This window comes from Eschrichtius robustus, chromosome 13 (genome assembly GCF_028021215.1).
Source record: "Eschrichtius robustus isolate mEscRob2 chromosome 13, mEscRob2.pri, whole genome shotgun sequence".
Lineage (NCBI taxonomy): Eukaryota > Metazoa > Chordata > Mammalia > Artiodactyla > Eschrichtiidae > Eschrichtius > Eschrichtius robustus.
In genome coordinates this window covers 32,897,522-32,917,759 of record NC_090836.1, presented here as the reverse complement: position 1 = coordinate 32,917,759, position 20,238 = coordinate 32,897,522, and the positions used below count along the sequence as shown (strand labels likewise).

General features: G+C 38.0%; 1 protein-coding gene across 1 annotated transcript in view; it reads left to right on the top strand.

Annotated features, from left to right (window-relative positions):
* The window catches only part of SLC2A13 (solute carrier family 2 member 13), a 440,944-nt gene that overhangs the window by 96,441 nt on the left and 324,265 nt on the right, over nt 1-20,238 (top strand). The window contains exon 3 of the mRNA XM_068561628.1: nt 2,216-2,424. Within this exon, the coding sequence (XP_068417729.1) occupies nt 2,216-2,424 (209 nt within the window). The remainder of the gene's footprint in view (nt 1-2,215; nt 2,425-20,238) is intronic.

The window sequence follows — 20,238 nt, the reverse complement described above, 5'->3', positions numbered from 1 at the left end:
TTCAGTTTCTATATTCATTTCAGTGCTTCTTTGAAGTAGTCAGTGCACCCCTTTAATCTTAATTCATCACTAAGGGGGTTTGGAAAACAGAAGGAAAGATCAAGAAAGGTATAGAGAAATGAAAAGTAAAGGCTTTCATCTTTAGTACTTTTCTTATTTATTTCCTAATCCAATATATTTGGTTTCTACCTTTTTATTGCTTTTCTTTTGAATAATTGGCAATGTAGGATAACCTTTTTTCTTAAATTTTTTAAGAGAGAACACACTGAATAGAAATTTCATTCAATTATAGCATTAAAACACACGTTAAGATTTGGTTATACAAGTTAACATCTTAAGGGAAAGAGGCCAGAAATATTTGTATTTCACAAATATCATTTGTGTGAGCTGATCTCTCTAGTTCCCATCAGATGAGTCTTCAGAAGAAAAGGTCTGGTCATATCTAGAGTAACAAACAGAAGAAAAGGTCTGGTTATATCTAGAGTAACAAATAGTTTCATTGGAAAGAATTTCTGTGTAAGTAACTTTGCAGAGCTAAATGATCCAGTAGAGTTGCTGCATAAAATGTTACTATATGAGTGTGAAACAGTTTTCTGTTTAGTTTATATAGACAGTTTTGATATATATAGCTGTTTTTGTATCATTTCATAAAACATTTACTAAATGCCTACTGTGCAAGATACTTTATAAGGTGCTATGTTGAATATAAAGTTAAATATGCAATCAAGTGAAATAGGTAAATAATTTATTATAATACAAGGTATAATGACATAAATAGAGGTTAAAAATGTTTTCTAGGTGAGCAGAGGAAGGAGTGATTAAGTATTGGTGTAATTATCAGTACTCATGGATTAAAGTACAAAACATGTCTAATAAGATTTCCTTTAATATTGTAGGCCAAGTGATTCATTTAGTCATTCATAAACACTTTGTTCACTTTCTAAATCTTAATTTTTCTGAGTGTATTTATAGCTACTGTTTGGGTAGGAGGTACTCTTAACACCCATGTAGCAATTGTGTTTTGTTTTTCTACTCTTTTTGGAAGTAAAATGAAATTGCCTGGAAAACAATAAACTTATTCACAAGATATGTGTCTTCAGGACTGCTATACTTTAGGTTTAGCATGGCTTAAAAGTTAGAACAGCTTTGAAAAGTGTATTGAGTCAGGTGAATTCTCGTTGATTTATGAATACCAGTGAGTATAGGTTGTTATGTAATCAGGACTGGCCTTCTGAGCTCTACCACCATAAATCTACCATGGAAAATATTCTGGGAACTTGGATCAATAGAAAACATCCAGGTGTCCTAGATTCATAGAAGCCACCAATTTAAAGAGACCTTGAAGTTTATGTAATCTAACTCAGTTTAAAAAGATTGAGGCCTAGAGGTATTAGGAGATTAGTCCAGTGGTCAGAATAATTTGGAGAGATCTTTGATATTGATATACTCATATTGCTATTTTTGTTATTTCTCTGGTAGATTTAAAGTGCTATGATTATTTGTTATTTAGAATTTTGCCAGTCATTAAGAATAGACATTCGAAGAAGATGACAACTTAAAACATTAGCAGCTTTTTCATATTTCTAGTCATTTTAATAATGATTATTAGCATCTGACTTCATCTTTTTTCTATCGGCTGCTATGTGCTTTCCTAACTCTCCCTCCACCCCCCCTTTTTTTGTTGAGTAAAGTGCTTTTTTGCCTAAAAAAAAATGATGCTTGATGGCAAAATGAAATCATAACTAATCATTTACAGAGAAGAAATAACTGTAAAGAAATAAATCTGAGCATTTATTTTAATGAAAAGTATATCTTTTAAACAGATATCAGAGAGTTTTGTCTTAACCCCATTTTTATATTGTAAATTACAGAATTATATTATATTAGTATCAGATAGGAATGGTGATTTTGGTGTTTTGCATGTTGTGTTTGGTTCAGAATGCCTATCCAAAATGATCGTGACTTTTGTCCATTCTTTTTCATTGTAATTTGTGGGAGAGATAAAGAAGAATCAGATTTTTCTCATTTTTCAATTTTTCACTACAATATAAAAATATCTTTTCTGGTGACACACACATGCACATACGATGAAAAGAAAATCATTCTAATTTTTACCATTATATGTTATTCCTAATGTGGTGAACACAAACCTTTTATTCATACTCAATGCTAATAAGACCACATTTTACAACAATGTATTGATTTCTTATTGCAGGTACATGCTGGGACTTGCAGCAATTCCAGCAGTTATACAGTTTTTTGGCTTTCTCTTTTTACCTGAAAGCCCTCGATGGCTTATTCAGAAAGGACAGACTCAAAAGGCCCGTAGAATTTTATCTCAGATGCGTGGTAACCAGACCATTGATGAGGAGTATGATAGCATCAAAAACAACATTGAAGAAGAGGAAAAAGAGGTTGGCTCAGGTATGTGGATTTTATACATATATGAATTTTAAAACTACATAATAGTTTTACTTATAAATTATATTCTTTTAGTATTATTTAATGTCTCTCAATGATGAAGTGGTTTAATATGTATAACTAAACCAAAATAAATATATTTTAATTTTAAAAGCAATATAATAATGTTATAAAAGAATGAAGAAAACACTGCCATAATGCCACTGTACTCAAATAATTACTATTTTTATTTTTGTAATTTCTTTTATTTTAAGTCAGATATAATTGACATAGTTGTCATTTTGAGTGTGGGGACATTTTTTGAGTATATGTATATTTTACATATAAATATTTAATATATAAAGATAAGTATGTATTATTGACCTTCTATATTAAATAAAAATTCAGTTTGAACTATTGTCAAAATAAATCACTTTAGTAAAATTAAATACCTTGTTTACATGTGTTACATTAATTTCCATACTAATTTTTATAAAGATTAAGAATACCTTCATATACTATTTATGGAATAATTTTGCATTTCCCTGTTCTCATTAAAATGTTTAATTGTCTAATCACAATTTAACCATGTCAGGAAACAAAAAAGCATGGTTCTGGTTAATTTATGTTGGTGAATTTATTTTCAGAGAAGAAATCATGTAGGGATTTAAAAATTCTCAGGCAAGATCTGTAATCTTGACAGTCTGACTTGGGTAAGCAATTTGCCAGATGGGAATGATGGGAAAAGGTAGACATTTTACGATTCCCTGCTGGATTCACATTTCCCAAAATTGTTTCATTTTCTCTCAACCTTCCTTCTGCCTCTACATTAATTGGTTGTCCAATGGAGATGCTTACTTATATTAGTCAAATTATTTTTCACACCTGAGAAAATGCCAAAAACACACACAACCCTTTATTGATATATGTCATACACAAGTCTTGGAAGGTCTGTTCACTCACTCTTACTATCTTTTGGTAGAGCTGAAGAAGCAATAGAATGAACACTCTGCAGAAACTGGTCACTGTGGTAGCCACACATGGTTTGACTTACATATACACAGTACATGATATTTACATACACAGTGTGATCTTATTACCTCCTTGCTCAGACCAAAGCCCCTAGATAATTGTGAGCCCACTCTAGGTGAAAGTCATTTTTAGCAAAAAGTTTCTGAGTATATACCATGTGCCTGGCATTGTCAGCATTTCCGATACTCTGCACATTAGTGCAAGTATTAAAGAGAATTTTGCTTTAACAAAATTAATTCACTTAGTGAGTTCAAGATTGTGTTAATTTTTAAAATACACTTTTAAGTGTCTATCTAAATTACAAATAACTTCTTTCATGCTTCTGTCTAAATTCCTCTCAGCAGCTGCTTGAACGAAATACGAGGTTGTTTCATATTGTAATCAGTAATGTAATGTAATTGCATGTAATCAGTATACTTGAAACCCATGTGCTAATAATGTGTGAGGGGAAATCTTTTCAGAGTATTAGGTTATATTAAATACTACTTAGAACATAAGTTTTTATTAATTTATGTTAAAGATAGAAACAACAACTTAATAAAAAACACCTCTTGTTTAGGAGTAGGGATACCACTGACTTTACTACAAAGCATTGAACATGTAGCTTCACTTTGACTACTTAAAAAGTTGTCTGACTGGTCTAGCCATGCAGTTGTTGACGATGCACGCTGTTTGAGTCTCATGACTATTTGGAATGTGTAACCAAATGGGTTTTTAGAAACGAGGTAGATAGGATTACAGTTATCTGTGTCTGCTTTAGTTTTTATTAGACGTCTTTGGGAACTAAGTAGGGCACTATTTTACCTATACCTATTGGATATAGATAAAATAGTTAGCTATTTACCTATTTTCTCATATTGCTTTATATGCACATTTGGCACAAATCTTTTTTTTTAAATTATATACATAAAATTTATTTGTTATGCATTACACATTGATAGAAAAATTAAAGGCAGATATCACTTCAAAGACAAAGTGGCACAAATCTTAACACCATAATATTATCCACTGAATCCTAATTTGTCTTATGCTTGGGTAAATATTGTAAACTTTGTAACTAATAGGATTAATAATTTTTCCATTTCTGGATTTGTATTATTTGAGTACTGTCATCTTGCTTAATTTTAAAACTAATCTTATGTTCTTTTATAAAGGTAAAGAATTAATAGCATTATGGCATGAATGCACACAGACAGTTTTGCCAGGGTTACACAAGCACCAGTAATTTGGGGCTTCATTTTTGTGACTGATAAATTTGACCACAGTAAAACATATTCTGCACAGTATGAATTTTATTGCATCGTTTTCATGTCAGGTCAGTTGGAGAATAGAGAGTAGTGCTAGGACTTGTGTTACAAACCAGAAGGTCCTGCCCTCAGTCACTTTACATTTGAAAAGATAGGCTAGATGGACAATTACACATGAAGAAACAGCTAATTTTGAAATAACAAAAATGTTCTGGCTCAGAGAACAGTCAGCCATTGTGTTGGAGGGTTAGAGAGTGACCTGTGTTAATCTGTCCATGGATTCTGATGAGGTGAATTTTGAGCCATGACTTCAAGCCCAGGAACTCTGAGTAGTGGAGGGCAGTTGCTTGGAGGGACGAACCTTGTCCTAGGCACCATAAAATACTCAGCTATTCCAGGAGGGTAGAAAATAGTTGTTTAATATGACCACCTTTCCTTTTGGCAGAAATGTTTTATCATCAGACATGGTGGCTTAGTTACCTGCTACCTGTGAGCCAAATAGGTCAGATTCCAGATCAGTGAACGATGTCCTTCTCTCAGAGTTTCCAGTGGATTTGTGACTTGTGACTATTATGGTACTTGGTTATGTGAGCCTCCTCTATTTGTAGGATTTTTTTCCTTGGTCACTTGAGTTTAAATTTGACCTCTTTGAGGAAAATAGGCATAGCTGCTGAACTATGTATTAATTTTTTTGATGTGTGAAATAGTGTATATGGGACTTATTTGCTTCCTGTTTCAAAACAGACTTTATGACTTTATGTAGTGAATATGGTGGCTTCTCTGACCAGGTCTGCAGGAGAAGTGAGGCTTATAGGCCATGCTGTGGAACAGGATTGGGTTATAATGGGATTTCATCTCTTCTTCTGCACATGACATAAAAGTCGACCTCTTTAGCATGTGATTTCTCCACTATAGGGGAAAAAAGGCAGTTTATGGGAAAGGAAGCAAACAATTTTCATTTGTGTTCAACACTGTTTAAACATCCTGTAGGACTAATAAACTGAGACTAGAAGAAACGACAGCTTGGTTGGGAAAGGTCTCAGAATTGGGAGACAGGGAAATGAAAGACTTGTCCTGGCTCCATTCCAAACCTGTAATCCTAAAAGGATTTTGGGGGGAGCCCTGAACCTCAGTTTTCTATTAGGTTTGTAAGAAAAGAGAACCAGATTATAACAGCTCCACAGTCTGATTTTTTAGTTTTAAAAGTCTGTGAGAAATGCCTGTTTTAAAATTTCTAAATACTGGGACTTCCCAGGTGGTCCAGTGGTAAAGAATACGCCTTCCAATGCATGGGACGCAGGTTTGATCCCTGTCGGGGAACTAAGATCCCACATGCCGCAGGGCAACTAAGCCCGTGTGACACAACTACTGAGCCCATGCGCCTCAACTAGAGAGCCCCCCGTGTGCTGCAAACTACAGAGCCCATGCGCTCTGGAGGCCGTGCGCCACAACTAGAGAGAAACCCACATGCCGCAATGAAGATCCTGCGTGCAACTAAGACCTGACGCAGCCAAAAATAAAAAAAATTAAAAATAATAAAATAAAAATTCTAAATACTGTACAAGAGTCTTTCATTCAGAAATACTTATTGAGTGACACCAATAAATGTGGGGATGTGGCAGTAAGTAGATAGACAAGGTTCTGGCCCACTGGGAAGAGGCACACAACTGATAAATAAAAGAGTAAATAATTACCAGATAACTACAAATTGTGGTAATTGCTTTGAAGGAAACAAACAGGATAATAACATATTTATAGAGGGACTGAAGAGGGGCTACTTTAGGTGGGATGATTAGGAAACGCTTCTCTGAAGAGGTGAGTTTGAATGGTGATAAAGAATCAGCAATGTAGAGAACTAAAGAGGCAGAGGAAACAGCAAATGCAAAATTATATGTATTGTTAAGTTACCAGATTAATTTTCTTGGAACATTTTGATTATATATATACATGTACATGTACCAGAGTTTAAAGACATTTCAGTAATAACTAACTATACATCTTTATTTATCCCAGGTTGCCAAGCCAAAGCTTGGAATTAGTAGAGACACAATTACTACTTTAAGAACTAAAAGCACATTTGAGTACAAAATAATATACCATTTCTAACATTTTGTTGCTTATCTCTTATGGTTTATCTTACTGGTTTATTTCATGTTGCATAGATGTGGAATAGAGTCATGACTTGTACGTACATGCGCACTTAGGCTGCTTCCAAGTCTAGGCTATTGTTAATAATGCTACAGTGAACACAGGGGTGCATTTATCTTTTTGAATTAGTGTTTTGGTTTTCTTCGGGTAAATATCCGGAAGTGAAATTGCTGGATCATATGGTAGTTCTATTTTTAGATTTTTAAGGAGCCTCCATACTGTTTTCCACAGTGGCTGCACCAATTTACATTCCCACCAACAGTGTAGAAGTGTTCCCTTTTTTTCCACATCTTCGCCAACATTTGTTATTTGTGGTCTTTTTTTTTTTTTTTTTTTTTTTTTTGTGGTCTTTTTGATGATAGCCATTCTGATAGGTGTGAGGTGATACCTCATTGTGGTTTTGCTTTCCATTTTTCTGATGATTAGTGATGTTGAGCATCTTTTCATGTGCCTGTTGGTCATCTCTGTGTCTTCTTTGGAAAAGCGTCTATTCATGTCTTTGACCCATGTTTTAATTGGGTTGTTTTTTGATATTGAGTTGTATGAGCTATTTATATTTTTGGATATTAATCCCTTATGGGTCATATCATTTGCAAATATTTTCTCTCATTCTGTGTGTTGTCTTTTCATTTTTTCGATGGTTTCCTTTGCTGTGCAAAAGCTTTTAAATAGGGCCCAATTGCCTAAGGTGACAGATCCAAAAAACATTGCTTTGATTTATGTCAAAGAGTATTCTATGCTTTCTTTTAGAAGTCTTATGGTTTCCAGTCTTACATTTAAGTCTTTAATCCATTTTGAGTTTATTTTTGTATATGGTGTGAGAAAATGTTCTAATTTTATTCTTTTACATGTAGCTGTCCGGTTTTCCCAGCACCACTTATTGAAGAGACTATCTTTTCCTCATTGTGTATTCTTGCCTCCTGTGTCATAGATTGACTGACCATAAATGTGTGAGTTTACTTTGCTCTATTCTGTTCCATTGATCTATGTGTCGGTTTTTGGGCCAGTACCATACTGTTTTGATGACTTTGTAGTATAGTCTGAAGTCAGGAAGCATGATACCTCCAGCTCTGTTATTTTTCTCAAGATTGTTGTGGCTTTTCAGGGTCTTCGTGTTTCCATACAAATTTTAAAATTACTTGTTTTATTTCTGTGAAGTATGCCACTAGTAGTTTGATAGGGATTGCATTGACTCTGTAGACTGCCTTGGGTAGTATGGTCATTTTAACAATATTAATTCTTCCTATCCATCAACATGGTATATCTTTGCATCAGTTTGTGTCCTCTTCCATTTCTTTCACAGCGTTTTATAGTTTTCTGAGTACAGGTATTTTATTTCCGTAGTTAAATTTATTCCCTAGGTATTTTATAATTTTTGATGTGATGGTAAATGGGATTTTTAAAACATTTCTCTTTCTGATATTTTATTTTTAGTGTATAGAAATGCAACATATTTCTATATATTAAATTTGTATCCTGCAACTTTACTGTATTAATTGATGAGCTCTAGTGCTTTTTCAGTGGCAGCTTTAAGATTTTCTACATATAGTACCATGTCATCTGCAAACAGTGACAGTTTTACTTCTTTCTTTCAAATTTGGATTCCTTTTATTTCTTTTTCTTGTCTGCTGTGGCTGGGACTTCCAATTCTATGCTGAATAAAAGTGGTGACAGAGGGTATTCTTGTCTTCTTCCTGATCTTATAGGAATCCTTTCAAATTTCACTGCTGAGTATGATGTTAGCTGTGGGTTTTTCATAGTTTTATTATGTTGAGGTATGTTCTCTCTGTACCCACTTTGTGGAGAGTTTTTATCATAAACAGATGTTGAATTTTATCAAAAGATTTTTCTGCATCTATTGAGATAATCATATGATTTTTATTCTTCATTTTGTTAATGTGGTTTATCACATTAATTGATTTGTGGGTATTGAGCCATCTCTGGGATAAATCCCACTTGATCATGGTGTATGATTCTTTTAATGTATTGCTGGATTTGGTTTGCTGTTATTTTGTTGAGGATTTTTCCATCTATGTTCATCAGTGATAATGGCCTGTAATTGTTTTTCTTGTTTTTGATATTTCTGTCTGTTTTTGGTATCAGGGTGATGCTGGCCTCATAGAATGAGTTTGGAAGCATTCCTTCCTCTGCAATTTTTGGGAATAGTTCAAGAAGGATACATGTTAACTCTTCTCTAAATGTTTGGTAGAATTCACCTGTGAAACCATCTGTTTCTGGACATTTATTTGTTGAGAGTTTTGATTATTGATTCAATTTCATTACTGGTAATCAGTCTGTTCATATTTTCTTTTTTTTTTTTTTTTTTTTTTTTTTAAACATCTTTATTGAAGTATAATTGCCTTACAATGGTGTGTTAGCTTCTGCTTTATAACAAAGTGAATCAGTTATACATATACAATATGTTCCCATTTCTCTTCCCTCTTGCATCTCCCTCCCTCCCACCCTCCCCATCCCACCCCTCTAGGTGGTCAAAAAGCACCGAGCTGATCTCCCTGTGCTATGCGGCTGCTTCCCACTAGTTATCTATTTTACATTTGGTAGTGTATATATGTCCATGACACTCTCTTACCCTGTCACATCTCACCCCACCCCCTCCCCATATCCTCAAGTCCATTCTCTAGTAGGTCTGTGTCTTTATTCCCGTCTTGCCACTAGGTTCTTCATGGCCTTTTTTTTTTTTTTTTTCCTTAGATTCCGTATATATGTGTTAGCATACTGTATTTGTTTTTCTCTTTCTGACTTACTTCACTCTGTATGACAGACTCTAACTCCATCCACCTCATTACAAATACCTCCATTTCATTTCTTTTTATGGCTGAGTAATATTCCATTGTATATATGTGCCACATCTTCTTTATCCATTCATCTGTCGATGGACATTTAGGTTGCTTCCATGTCCTGGCTATTGTAAATAGAGCTGCAATGAACATTTTGGTACATGACTCTTTTTGACCTATGGTTTTCTCAGGGTATATGCCCAGTATTGGGATTGCTGGGTCGTATGGTAGTTCTATTTGTAGTTTTTTCAGGAACCTCCATACTGTTCTCCATAGTGGCTGTATCAATTTACATTCCCACCAACAGTGCAAGAGTGTTCCCTTTCCTCCACACCCTCTCCAGCATTTATTGTTTCTAGATTTTTTGATGATGGCCATTCTGACCGGCGTGAGATGATATCTCATTGTAGTTTTGATTTGCATTTCTCTAATGATTAATGATGTTGAGCATTCTTTCATGTGTCTGTAGGCCATCTGTATATCTTCTTTGGAGAAATGTCTATTTAGGTCTTCTGCCCATTTTTGGATTGGGTTGTTGGTTTTTTTGTTATTGAGCTGCATGAGCTGCTTGTAAATCTTGGAGATTAATCCTTTGTCAGTTGCTTCATTTGCAAATATTTTCTCCCATTCTGATGGTTGTCTTTTGGTCTTGTTTATGGTTTCCTTTGCTGTGCAAAAGCTTTTAAGTTTCATTAGGTCCCATTTGTTTATTTGTGTTCTTATTTCCATTTCTCTGGGAGCTGGGTCAAAAAGAATCTTGCTGTGATGTATGTCATAGAATGTTCTGCCTATGTTTTCCTCCAAGAGTTTGATAGTGTCTGCCCTTACACTTAGGTCTTTAATCCATTTTGAGTTTATTTTTGTGCATGGTGTCAGGGAGTGTTCTAATTTCATACTTTTACATGTACCTGTCCAATTTTCCCAGCACCACTTATTGAAGAGGCTGTCTTTTCTCCACTGTATATTCTTGCCACCTTTATCAAAGATAAGGTGACCATATGTGTGTGGGTTTATCTCTGGGCTTTCTATCCTGTTCCATTGATCTATATTTCTGTTTTTGTGCCAGTACCAAACTGTCTTGATTACTGAAGCTTTGTAATATAGTCTGAAGTCAGGGAGCCTGATTCCCCCAGCTCCATTTTTCGTTCTCAAGATTGCTTTGGCTATTCGGGGTCTTTTGTGTTTCCATACAAATTGTGAAATTTTTTGTTCTAGTTCTGTGAAAAATGCCAGTGGTAGTTTGATAGGGACTGCATTGAATCTGTAGATTGCTTTGGGTAGTAGAGTCATTTTCACAATGTTGATTCTTCCAATCCAGGAACATGGTATATCTCTCCATCTATTTGTATCATCTTTAATTTCTTTCATCAGTGTCTTATAATTTTCTGCATACAGGTCTTTTGTCTCCTTAGGTAGGTTTATTCCTAGATATTTTATTCTTTTTGTTGCAATGGTAAATGGGAGTGTTTTCTTAATTTCACTTTCAGATTTTTCGTCATTAGTGTATAGAAATGCAAGAGATTTCTGTGCATTTATTTTGTATCCTGCTACTTTACCAAATTCATTGATTAGCTCTAGGAGTTTTCTGGTAGCATCTTTAGGATTCTCTATGTATAGTATCATGTCATCTGCAAATAGTGACAGCTTTACTTCTTCTTTTCCGATTTGGATTCCTTTTATTTCTTTGTCTTCTCTGATTGCTGTGGCTAGCACTTCCAAAACTATGTTGAATAATAGTGGTGAGAGTGGGCAACCTTGTCTTGTTCCTGATCTTAGTGGAAATGGTTTCAGTTTTTCACCACTGAGGACAATGTTGGCTGTGGGTTTGTCATATATGGCCTTTATTATGTTGAGGAAAGTTCCCTCTATGCCTGCTTTCTGCAGGGCTTTTATCATAAATGGATGTTGAATTTTGTCGAAAGCTTTCTCTGCATCTATTGAGATGATCATATGGTTTTTCTCCTTCAATTTGTTAATATGGTGTATCACATTGATTGATTTGCGTATATTGAAGAATCCTTGCATTCCTGGGATAAACCCCACTTGATCATGGTGTATGATCCTTTTAATGTGCTGTTGGATTCTGTTTGCTAGTATTTTGTTGAGGATTTTTGCATCTATGTTCATCAGTGATATTGGCCTGTAGTTTTCTTTCTTTGTGACATCTTTGTCTGGTTTTGGTATCAGGGTGATGGTGGCCTCGTAGAATGAGTTTGGGAGTGTTCCTCCCTCTGCAATATTTTGGAAGAGTTTGAGAAGGATAGGTGTTAGCTCGTCTCTAAATGTTTGATAGAATTCACCTGTGAAGCCATCTGGTCCTGGGCTTTTGTTTGTTGGAAGGTTTTTAATCACAGTTTCAATTTCAGTGCTTGTGATTGGTCTGTTCATATTTTCTATTTCTTCCTGGTTCAGTCTCGGCAGTTTGTGCATTTCTAAGAATCTGTCCATTTCTTCCAGGTTGTCCATTTTATTGGCATAGAGTTGCTTGTAGTAATCTCTCATGATCTTTTGTATTTCTGCATTGTCAGTGGTTACTTCTCCTTTTTCATTTCTAATTCTATTGATTTGAGTCTTCTCCCTTTTTCTCTTGATGAGTCTGGCTAATGGTTTATCAATTTTGTTTATCTTCTCAAAGAACCAGCTTTTAGTTTCATTGATTTTTGCTATTGTTTCCTTCATTTCTTTTTCATTTATTTCTGACCTGATCTTTATAATTTCTTTCCTTCTGCTGGCTTTGGGGTTTTTTTGTTCTTCTTTCTCTAATTGCTTCAGGTGCAAGGTTAGGTTGTTTATTCGAGATGTTTCCTGTTTCTTGAGGTAGGCTTGTATTGCTATAAACTTCCCTCTTAGCACTGCTTTTGCTGCGTCCCATAGGTTTTGGGTCGTCGTATCTCCATTGTCATTTGTTTCTAGGTATTTTTTGATTTCCCCTTTGATTACTTCAGTAATCATTTCGTTATTAAGTAGTGTATTGTGTAGCCTCCATGTGTTTGTATTTTTTACAGATCTTTTCCTGTAATTGATATCTAGTCTCATAGCGTTGTGGTCGGAAAAGATACTTGATACAATTTCAATTTTCTTAAATTTACCAAGGCTTGATTTGTGACCCAAGATATGATCTATCCTGGAGAATGTTCCATGAGCACTTGAGAAAAATGTGTATTCTGTTGTTTTTGGGTAGAATGTCCTATAAATATCAATTAAGTCCATCTTGTTTAATGTATCATTTAAAGCTTGTGTTTCCTTATTTATTTTCATTTTGGATGATCTGTCCATTGGTGAAAGTGGGGTGTTAAAGTCCCCTACTATGATTGTGTTGCTGTCGATTTCCCCTTTTATGGCTGTTAGTATTTGCCTTATGTATTGAGGTGCTCCTGTGTTGGGTGCATAAATATTTACAATTGTTATAGCTTCCTCTTGGATCAATCCCTTGATCATTATATAGTGTCCTTCTTTGTCTCTTGTAATAGTCTTTATTTTAAAGTCTATTTTGTCTGATATGAGAATTGCTACTCCAGCTTTCTTTTGATTTCCATTTGCATGGAATATCTTTTTCCATCCCCTCACTTTCAGTCTGTATGTGTCTCTAGGTCTGAAGTGGGTCTCTTGTAGACAGCATATATATGGGTCTTGTTTTTGTATCCATTCAGCCAGCCTGTGTCTTTTGGTGGGAGCATTTAATCCATTTACATTCAAGGTAATTATCGATATGTATGTTCCTATTCCCATTTTCTTAAATGTTTTGGGTTTGTTATTGTAGGTGTTTTCCTTCTCTTGTGTTTCTTGCCTAGAGAAGTTCCTTTAGCATTTGTTGTAAAGCTGGTTTGGTGGTGCTGAACTCTCTCAGCTTATGCTTGTCTGTAAAGGTTTTAATTTCTCCATCGAATCTGAATGAGATCCTTGCTGGGTAGAGTAATCTTGGTTGTAGGTTTTTCTCCTTCATCACTTTAAGTATATCCTGCCACTCCCTTCTGGCTTGCAGAGTTTCTGCTGAAAGATCAGATGTTAACCTTATGGGGATTCCCTTGTGTGTTATTTGTTTTTTTTCCCTTGCTGCCTTTAATATGTTTTCCTTATATTTAATTTTTGACAGTTTGATTAATATGTGTCTTGGCGTGTTTCTCCTTGGGTTTATCCTGTATGGGACTCTCTGTGCTTCCAGGACTTGATTAACTATTTCCTTTCCCATATTAGGGAAGTTTTCAACTATAATCTCTTCAAATATTTTCTCAGTCCCTTTCTTTTTCTCTTCTTCTTCTGGGACCCCTATAATTCGAATGTTGGTGCGTTTAATGTTGTCCCAGAGGTCTCTGAGACTGTCCTCAGTTCTTTTCATTCTTTTTTCTTTATCCTGCTCTGTAGTAGTTATTTCCACCATTTTATCTTCCAGGTCACTTATCCTTTCTTCTGCCTCAGTTATTCTGCTATTGATCCCATCTAGAGTATTTTTAATTTCATTTATTGTGTTTTTCATCATTGCTTGGTTCCTCTTTAGTTCTTCTACGTCCTTGTTAAATGTTTCTTGCATTTTGTCTATTCTATTGCCAAGATTTTGGATCATCCTTACTATCATTATTCTGAATTCTTTTTCAGGTAGACTACCTATTTCCTCTTCATTTGTTAAGTCTAGTGTGCTTTGACCCTGCTCCTTCATCTGCTGTGTGTTTTTTTGTCGTCTCATTTTGCTTATCTTACTGTGTTTGGGGTCTCCTTTTCACAGACTGCAGGTTTGTAGTTCCCGTTGTTTTTGGTATCTGTCCCCAGTGGCTAAGTTTGGTTCAGTGGGTTGTGTAGGCTTCCTGGTGTAGGGAACTAGTGCCTGAGCTCTGGTGGATGAGGCTGGATCTTGTCTTTCTGGTGGGCACATCCACGTCTGGTGGTGTATTTTGGGGGTGTCTGTGGCCTTATTATGATTTTAGGCAGCCTCTCTGCTAATGGATGGGGCTGTGTTCCTGTCTTGCTAGTTGTTTGGCATAGGGTGTTCAGCACTGTAGCTTGCTGGTCATTGAGTGATGCTGGGTCTTGATGTTGAGATGGAGATCTCTGAGAGATTTTTACCGTTTGGTATTACGTGGAGCTGGGAGGTCTCTTGTGGACCAGTGTCCTGAAGTTGGCTCTCCCACCTCAGAGGCACGACCCTGATGCCTGGCTGGAGCACCAAGAGCCTTTCGTCCACACGGCTCAGAGTAAAAGGGAGAAAAAATAGAAAGAAAGAAAGAAAGAAAGAAAGAAAGAAAGAAAGAAAGAAAGAAAGAAAGAAAGAAAGAAAGAAAGGAGGGAGGGAGGGAGGGAGGGAGGGAGGGAGGGAGGGAGGGAGAAAGAAAGAAAGAAAGAAAGAAAGAAAGAAAGAAAGAAAGAAAGAAAGAAAGGAGGGAGGGAGGGAGGGGAGGGGAGGGAGGGAGGGAGGAGGGAGGAGAAAGAAAGAAAGAAAGAAAGAAAGAAAGAAAGAAAGAAAGAAAAGAAAGAAAGAAAGAAAGAAAGAAAGAAGGGAGGGAGGGAGGGAGGGAGGGAGGGAGGGAGGGAGGGAGGGGAAGGAAAGAAAGAAAGAAAAGAAAGAAAAGAAAGAAAGAAAGAAAGAAAGAAAGAAAGAAAGAAAGAAAGAAAGAAAGAGGCTATAATATAGTGAAGCAAAATAAAGCTATTGTAAAGCAAAGCTATACAGACAAAATCTCACCCAGAAGCATATACATATACACTCACACACACACAAAAAAAAGGAACAGGGGAAAAATTAATATATCCTGCTCCCAAAGTCCACCTCCTGAATTTGGGATGATTCGTTGTCTATTCAGGTATTCAGCAGATGCAGGCACATCAAGTTGTTTGTGGAGTTTTAATCCGCTACTTCTGAGGCTGCTGGGAGAGATTTCCCCTTCTCTTCCCTGTTCACACAGCTCCTGGGGTTCAGCTTTGGATTTGGACCCGCCTCTGCGTGTAGGTCACCTGAGGGCGTCTATTCCCCGCCCAGACAGAACGGGGTTAAAGGAGCAGCTGCTTCGGGGGCGCTGGCTCACTCAGGCCGCGGGGAGGGAGGGGTACGGAGGAGGCGGGGCGAGCCTGCGGCGTCAGAGGCCGGCGTGACGTTGCACCAGCCTGATGCGCGCAGTGCGTTCTCCCGGGGAATTTGTCCGGGGATCACGGGACCCTGGCAGTGGCGGGCTGCACTGGCTCCCGGGAGGGGCGGTGTGGAGAGTGACCTGTGCTCACACACAGGCTTTTTGGAGGCGGCAGCAGCAGCCCCAGCGTCTCACGCCTGTCTCTGGGGTCCGCGCTGATCGCCGCGGCTCGCGCCTTTCTCTGGAGTTCGTTTAGGCGGCGCTCTGAATCCCCTCTCCTTGCGCGCAGCGAAACAAAGAGGCAAGAAAAAGCCTCTTGCCTCTTCGGCAGCTGCAGACTTTTTCCCGGTCTCCCTCCCAGCCAGCTGTGGTGCGCTAAACCCTTCAGGCTGTGTTCACGCCGCCAACCCCAGTCCTCTCCCTGCGATCCGACCGAAGCCCGAGCCTCAGCTCCCAGCCCCGCCCGCCCCGGCGGGTGAGCAGACAAGCCTCTCAGGCTGGTGAGCGCTGCTCGGCGCCGAGCCTCTGTGCGGGAGTCTCTCCGCTTTTTCCTCTGCGCCCCTGTTTCTGTGGGCTCCGCGCTGTTAGCTGCGGCTCGCGCCCGTCTCTGAAGTTCGTTTAGGCGGCGCTCTGAATCCCCTCTCCTCGCGCACCAGGAAACAAAGAGGGAAGAAAAAGTCTCTTGCCTCTTCGGCAGCTGCAGACTTTTTCTCGGACTCCCTCCCGGCTAGCTGTGGTGCGCTAACCCCTTCAGGCTGTGTTCACGCCGCCAATCCCAGTCCTCTCCCTGCGATCCGACTGAAGCCCGAGCCTCAGCTCCCAGCCCCCGCCCGCCCCGGCGGGGGAGCAGACAAGCCTCTCGGGCTGGTGAGTGCTGGTCGGCACCGCTCCTCCGTGCGGGAGCCTCTCCGCTTTGCCCTCCGCACCCCTGTGGCTGCGCTCTCCTCCGTGGCTCCGAAGCTTCCCCCTTCTGCCACCCGCAGTCTCTGCCCGCGAAGGGGCTTCCTAGTGCGTGGAAATCTTTCCTCCTTCACAGCTCCCTCCCACTGGCGCAGGTGCCGTCCCTATTCTTTTGTCTCTGTTATTTCTTTTTTCTCTTTTGCCCTACCCAAGTACGGGGGGAGTTTCTTGCCTTTTTGGAGGTCGGACGTTTTCTGCCAGCGTTCAGTGGGTGTTCTGTAGGAGCAGTTCCACGTGTAGATGTATTTCTACTGTATCTGTGGGAAGGAAGGTGATCTCCGCGTCTTACTCTTCCGCCATCTTCTCTCCTCTCTGTTCATATTTTCTATTTCTTTCTGGTTCAGTTTTGGGAGATTGTACATTTCTAGGAGTTTGTCCATTTCTTCTAGATTATTCATTTTATTGGCATATAATTGTTCATATGATCCTTTGTACTTCTGTGGTGTCGGTTGTAAGTATTCCTTTTTACATTTCTGATTTAATCGATTTGGGTCCTCTCTTTTTTTGTTGGTCAGTCCGGCTTAAGGTTTATCAATTTTGTTTATCTTTTTAAAGAACTGGCTCTTCATCTCAGTGATCTCTTCTATTGTTTTTTTAGTTCCTATTTTATTTATTTCTACTCTGGTCTTTGATTTCTTTCCTTCTACTAACTTTGGGTTTTATTTGTTCTTTTTCTAGTTCCTTAGGGGTAAGGTTAGGTTGTTCATTTGAGATTTTTCTCATTTCCTGAGGTTGGCTTGTATCACTATAAACTTCCTTCTTAGAACTGCTTCTCCTACATCCCATAGATTTTGGATTATTGTGTTTTGTTTTCATTTGTCTCCAGGTATTTTTTTTTTCTCCTTTGATTTCTTTTTCCATCCCCTCACTTCAGTCTGTGTGTGTCTTAGATCTGAAGTGAGTCCACTGTAGATAGCATATATATGGGTTTGTTTTTGTATCCATTCAGCCACTCTATGTCCTTTCATGGGAGCACGTAGTCTATTTAAATTTAAAGTAATTATTGTCAGGTATGTACTTACTGCCTTTTAAAAATTGTTTTGGGGTAGTTTTGTAGTTATTTTTTGTTTATTTCCTCTTCTTTTGTTCTATGCCCTTGTTATTTGATGACTGTCTTTAGTGTTATGCTTTGATTCCTTTCTCTTTTTTGTTTGTATCTATTATAAGTTTCTGGTTTGTGGTTACCATGAGGTATATTTATAACAATATATGTATTCATATATATATATATATATGATTATTTTAAGCTGCTGATCTCTTAATTTCAAATGCTATTTAATAATCCTGCATTTTATTCCCCTTTCCCAGGATTACTTTTTTTGACGTCGTATTTTACATATTTTTGTTTTGTGTATTCCTTAACTACTTATTGCAGATACAGATGATTTTACTACTTTTGCCTTTTAACCTTTTTACTGACTTTGTACATGGTTGATTTACTACCTTTACTATATTTTTGCCTTTACCAATGAGCTTTTTCTTTTAGTAATTTTCATGTTTCTAGTTGTGGCCTTTTCTTTTTTGCTTAGAGAAGTTCCTTGAACATTTCTCGTAAAGGAGTTATGGTGGTGCTGAACTCTTTTAGCTTTTGCTTATCTGTAAACCTTTTGATCTCTCCATCAAATCTGAATGAAAGCCTTCCTGGGTAGGTATTCTTTGATATAGGTTTTTCCCTTTCATCACTTTAAATATGTTGTGACACTCACTTCTGGCCTGCAGGGTTTGCGATGAAAAGTCAGCTGATAGCCCTGAGGGTCCCAAGTCTAGTGTCTGTGCACTGATGTGTGGTCCTCGGTCCTAGGCCCTCTGGTGGACATGGCCATGTCCAGGGGTGGCTATGGGCTCAAGGGGTCTTAAGGCAGCTTTCCTGCTTTTGGGGGGCTGTTTCCCCTCCAGGCTAGTTGCTTGGCCTGAGGCGTCCCAGTATAGGTGCTTATAGCCTAGTGGGCAGGGCCGGGTCCCTAGGCTGATAAGCTAGAGGGAGGGCTTGCTAGCACCACTGTCCATGTGGTAGAACAAGCTCCCCAAAATGGATACTGCCAGTGTCTGTGTCCCCAGGGTGAGTTCCAGTTGCCTCCTGCTTCTTCTGGAGAGTCTCCAAGATCAGCCTGCGTCTGACCCAGGGTCCTTTAAAATTACTCTTTCTGCCTTAGGTCTCTGAGCATGTGGTGTGTGTGCCCTTTAAGAGTTGAGTCTCTACGTTCCACAGCCCTCTGGCTCTCCTGAATGTAAGCCCTACTGGCCTTCAAAGCCAAATATTCTGGGGGCTTGTTTTCCCAGTGAAGGACCCTCTGCAATTGTAATTATCCTCCCATTTGTGGGTTGCCCACCTGGAGGTGTGGGTCTTGACTATACCTCTGCCTCTCCTATCCATCTCATTGTGGTTTCTTCTTTATACCTTTAGTTGTATAATATTTTTTTTTTTCTGGTAGGTTCTGGTCTTTCTCATCAATAGGTGCTCTGTAAATGGTTGTAATTTTGGTGTGCCCGTGAGATGAGGTGAGCTTAAGGTCTTCCTACTCCACCATTATGGACAAGATCTCTTCATTTTTTTTTTTTTTTTTAAATGGAGGTATAATTGACATATAACTTTATATTAGTTTCAGGTGTACAACATAATGATTTGATATATGTACATACTGTGAAATGATCACCACAATAAGTTTACTTAATATCCATCACCACACATAATAAAAAACATTTTTTTTCTTAACTTTTTCAATGTCTTATCCAGCACCAGAGAACAGGTATTTATCTAGGGTGGTGTCAAAGGAGAGTGAAGGCCGTTGCTGACATGCTTAGCAGAAGAACCCCTTAGGCAGGGCTCAGGGAAAGTATGAAATAAGGCACCATCTCTGCCACTCCCTTCTGGGCTCTGCAGTGGGGGATTAAGGCAGGATCATTGGAGGGAAAATGTAAACAAAGAAAGCTTTTTCTCCCTAGAGAAATATGCAGATGTTGATGTTAGAACCATTACAAAAAGACCACGGAAAGTGTTTTGGGAGCTTGGAGCTGTCAGGGCAACTTCAGTGCAACAACAGATTGATAAAGGGAGCCACGCAAGGGGGAGACTGAGTCCAGACCTCGGGTGGCAGGGGCAGCCTCCTGCAAATCTGTTCATCTGTTTACAGCACATGGTCATTCTCAGGAATTTAAAACTGTATATGGACTTTCTTTTAAGGAAAAAGCTTTTTTGTGTGTCCTATCTATTTATATATATATATATTTTACAGTTAATATTTCCTAAGTCACCTAAATCACAGATACTTCCAAAATTGATTTATTTCATGTAAAAGTATCACTGAGAAAGCTGGCCCTACCCTTTGGGCACTAAAATCTTAATATTTAGGTATATGTGAGAAGTAGCAGCCTAGAGGCACTAACTAATGCTTTAAACTGAAATTAGATCCAGGTCTACTGGTTGCTAGTCACTATTGTAGTGCATTCAGTGTTACCTATGCAGTGTATAATCTTTGCAGAAACATTTACATCAAGAAGATTTACATTGTTTACTTGTATCAACAAATCAATTCAGTAATCTGGGAGAATGTTGGCTCTTTGTTTTCCCTTTGTTGGGTAGTTTAATCTCTAGCCTGG